At 36.6% G+C, this 3,611-nt stretch overlaps 1 protein-coding gene across 1 annotated transcript; it reads left to right on the top strand.

The window, feature by feature from the left end:
- The first annotated feature begins 205 nt into the window (after positions 1-205).
- Positions 206-2,115, top strand: LOC109216278 (vignain-like). The gene is made up of 4 exons (XM_019380422.1): positions 206-726; positions 1,025-1,260; positions 1,333-1,473; positions 1,665-2,115. The coding sequence occupies exons 1-4, from the start codon at positions 279-281 to the stop codon at positions 1,926-1,928; spliced, it is 1,089 nt and encodes a 362-aa protein (XP_019235967.1). The 5' UTR covers positions 206-278; the 3' UTR covers positions 1,929-2,115.
- Positions 2,116-3,611: the final 1,496 nt, after the last annotated feature.

The following is a 3,611-nucleotide window of genomic DNA, read 5'->3' as shown; positions in this document are numbered from 1 at the left end:
TATTTGTTAAAAGTGCTCGAGTTTGTAATAACCAAACAGCACTTATAAAACACCTTGCTTGTGTAAGGAAACTGCTCCTTAGCTAATTCTTATACCCTATCTTGACTTCTCCCTGCATTATTGTTGAATGTTGTTTTATGCCCATAAGGAATCCATCACTTGTATCATTTATTGTCACTTGTACTATTCCTACAACTTCATCTATCTCTTTCAACACTCTTCTATAAAAGGCTACTTCATTTTCTCCAAATTCTCATCTTGTGTCAAAGTTCTAAATTATGGAAATGAAGAAGATCTTTCTTGTTCTTTTCTCTTTAGCTCTGGTTCTTAGGCTCGGGGAGGCTTTCGATTTCCAAGAGAAGGAGTTGGAGACGGAGGAAAGCTTGTGGGAGTTGTACGAGAGGTGGAGAAGCCATCACACAGTGTCAAGGAGCCTTGATGAGAAGCACAAGAGGTTCAATGTGTTCAAGGCCAATGTTCACTATGTTCACGACTTCAACAAGAAGGACAAACCTTATAAGTTGAAACTTAACAAGTTTGCAGACATGACTAACCATGAATTCCGAAGCCATTATGCTGGTTCCAAGGTTAAGCATTACAGGGCACTCCAAGGAACTCCAAGTGGGAATGGAAGTTTCATGTATGCTAATGTGAACAACATCCCTCCCTCTGTTGATTGGAGGAAGAAAGGCGCCGTAACTCCTGTCAAAGACCAAGGCCAGTGTGGTAAGAATTAATATGTCATGATATCACTATTTCTTTTCTTTACAAAAGAATTGTTGTTTGGGGCCAGTTTGCGCGCATCTTGACTAATCCACCAGGTATCAGCTATCTTCCACTAGCACAGATTCCGAGTAGCTCTGTCCATCAATGCTTAACAGAGGGAGAGAAATCACCTAACGTTTTTTGTCTCTACTAGGATTCATGTCACTATTCACATCATGTTGCTATAATAGAAAGTAGGAGATCAACATAATGTGTTTCTTGATATGATTATTCATGGAAACTCTTCTACACATTGTAGGAAGTTGCTGGGCATTTTCAACTGTGGTAGCAGTGGAGGGAATAAACCAAATTAAAACGAATAAATTAATTTCTCTATCAGAGCAAGAGCTTGTTGACTGTGACACTAGACAAAACCAAGGATGCAATGGAGGATTGATGGACTTGGCATTTGACTTCATCAAGAAAAAGGGAGGCATCACTACAGAGGATAACTATCCTTACAGAGCTGCAGATGGAAAGTGTAACATCCAAAAGGTAAAGCTCTTTCACATAGGATAATTAACTCAGATTAGAAATTTTATTGAAAAATAATTATTGAATTGACAGGAGAATTCTCCTGCTGTATCAATCGACGGACATGAGGATGTTCCCCCTAATAATGAGGATGCATTGCTTAAAGCAGCTGCCAACCAGCCTATTGCTGTAGCAATAGACGCTTCAGGCTCTGATTTCCAGTTCTATTCTGAGGTAAAGTATATCACCATTACTTAAGTTCAAGAAACTCCTAAAGTACATAAACTTGAGACGTATTATATGCTTATTAAAAGAGTTTTAACTTATACACATTGAGATGTAAAGAAATTTTTACGCTATTTTAACCTGTTGTAGTCGGTACTGTAATTATTTTTTAAGTCAGTGATAGTGTTTTTGGTTTACAGGGAGTGTACACGGGAGATTGTGGGACTGAACTAGACCATGGAGTGGCAGTTGTGGGCTATGGTACAACTGTTGATGGAAGCAAATACTGGACTGTAAAGAACTCTTGGGGAGCTGAATGGGGAGAAAAAGGATACATTAGGATGCAGCGCGGAATTGATGCAAAAGAAGGATTGTGTGGTATAGCAATGGAACCCTCCTACCCAATCAAGACTTCAAGTAACCCTACAGGATCTCCTGCAACAACATATAAGGATGAACTCTAGATGCTCAGAGAATGTCCTTTAATGTTTGCTGAAATGTCATAAACATGTCAACAACATATGACCAATTTAATTTCCTTCTGTCAAATTACCTACTTGTCCAGACTTCAGAGTTTGATTCAATAAACAGTTATTACTTTCTACAAAACACATTTTTCTGCACAGAAATAAAAGTTCAGTACTATATGGACGGGTACTTCATTTAATGCTATTAGACATAAACAGTTTCTTTTTGCAAATATTCATTTTTCTGCAAAATAAAGCTTGGTAAATGGGCACATATTTTTCTTAGTCCTATTATTTTAATAACGGTGGACCACAAAATCACCTTGCAATTTTTTTTTTCTCTACTAAAATTTGAACCGTAATCTCCCGTGATTTTTTCCCACTTTGTGGACTGCTAGATCACACCCTTGGATGCACATTATTGTCTTTTCTTAATCCTACTAGACAACCAAGGATAAATATTCAATTCTACTATGGTATGCTTTCAACCAAAGCTGCCTCAGTCAGGACTTTAACTAATTTAAGTATAATTCACTACCATTTTCAGAACAAATGTGACAATATGCAGGGAGTGCTTAAGTAGAGAAAATACCTACAGGATAGTTTTAATATAATTTCTCCGCACGAAGAATTTCTGCATAATTTTTACTTATCCTTAAACTCCTGCTTAGCTTTCAATGATTCGGACTGAACTGATCTGTAATAGGACGGACTGAACTGATCTGTAATAGCATGTCCTATAGCTTACCACATCATTACCCTAGCAAATAAACATCACCTGTCAATATATATGTTGCTTTCTGTACATGTGTTAATAACCCTAGGTGGTAGATGCATAAATTCATAATGCATGAATGGAAGATATAAGGTACTTGTTAATTTGCTATGAGATATAGAGGGAGAGCACAAGGATACAATGTCACTGAAGAGTTCATTTTTCATGTTGAACAGTTGACACAATCAGAATTTACAGATTGCAGAAAAGAACACAACTGTATTTAACTTCCGAATAGCTTACTATTCATGACCAAATTGCACAAATTCAAAGAAATATTGACATATAGACATAGGACAATAACCCAAAAGAGACCAAATACAGGACCGGAACCTAAATATTATGTTTTTGGACTCAAAGTACATTAATAGGTGTAAAAAAAAATACATATCTATATATAGCGTATAAATAGAAGACGCTATACCTTAACGGTAACTTTTCCGTTAAGGTATAGCGTCTTGTTTTTAGACGCTATGCTGACTGGCCATTTGACGTGACAGCATAGCGTGTTGATTTTATACGCTATACATAGCATTTAAAAAAAACGTTATATCTTGATTACGGAGCCACCAATAATTTAACTGACATAACAGTAATTTAAAGTAGTATAGCGTCTATTTAAAGAACGCTATACGTCAAAAAATTTCCACTTCCCGGGCTAGCCATTTCCTATATATAGTGGTTAGGATTTTAGGAAAATTCGTTCACAAAAAATTCCAACTCCCATTCAACATTTTCTTGTTGTTAAATTCTTAAGCATTTTTTGCGTAATGTCTGAATAGCGTAGAATAAGAGTTTCATTATATGGGAAGGGGGGGGGGGTGATGTTGTGATGGAGAATAACTCTGTGAGGTATAGTTATCTCCACAGGGTCATGTTAAATTATCACTTACAATGGAGTACGA

Source organism: Nicotiana attenuata, unplaced genomic scaffold (genome assembly GCF_001879085.1).
Source record: "Nicotiana attenuata strain UT unplaced genomic scaffold, NIATTr2, whole genome shotgun sequence".
In the NCBI taxonomy this organism is placed as follows: domain Eukaryota; kingdom Viridiplantae; phylum Streptophyta; class Magnoliopsida; order Solanales; family Solanaceae; genus Nicotiana; species Nicotiana attenuata.
Note: the sequence above shows the minus strand (reverse complement) of the source record. Positions and strands in the feature narration are given on the sequence as shown.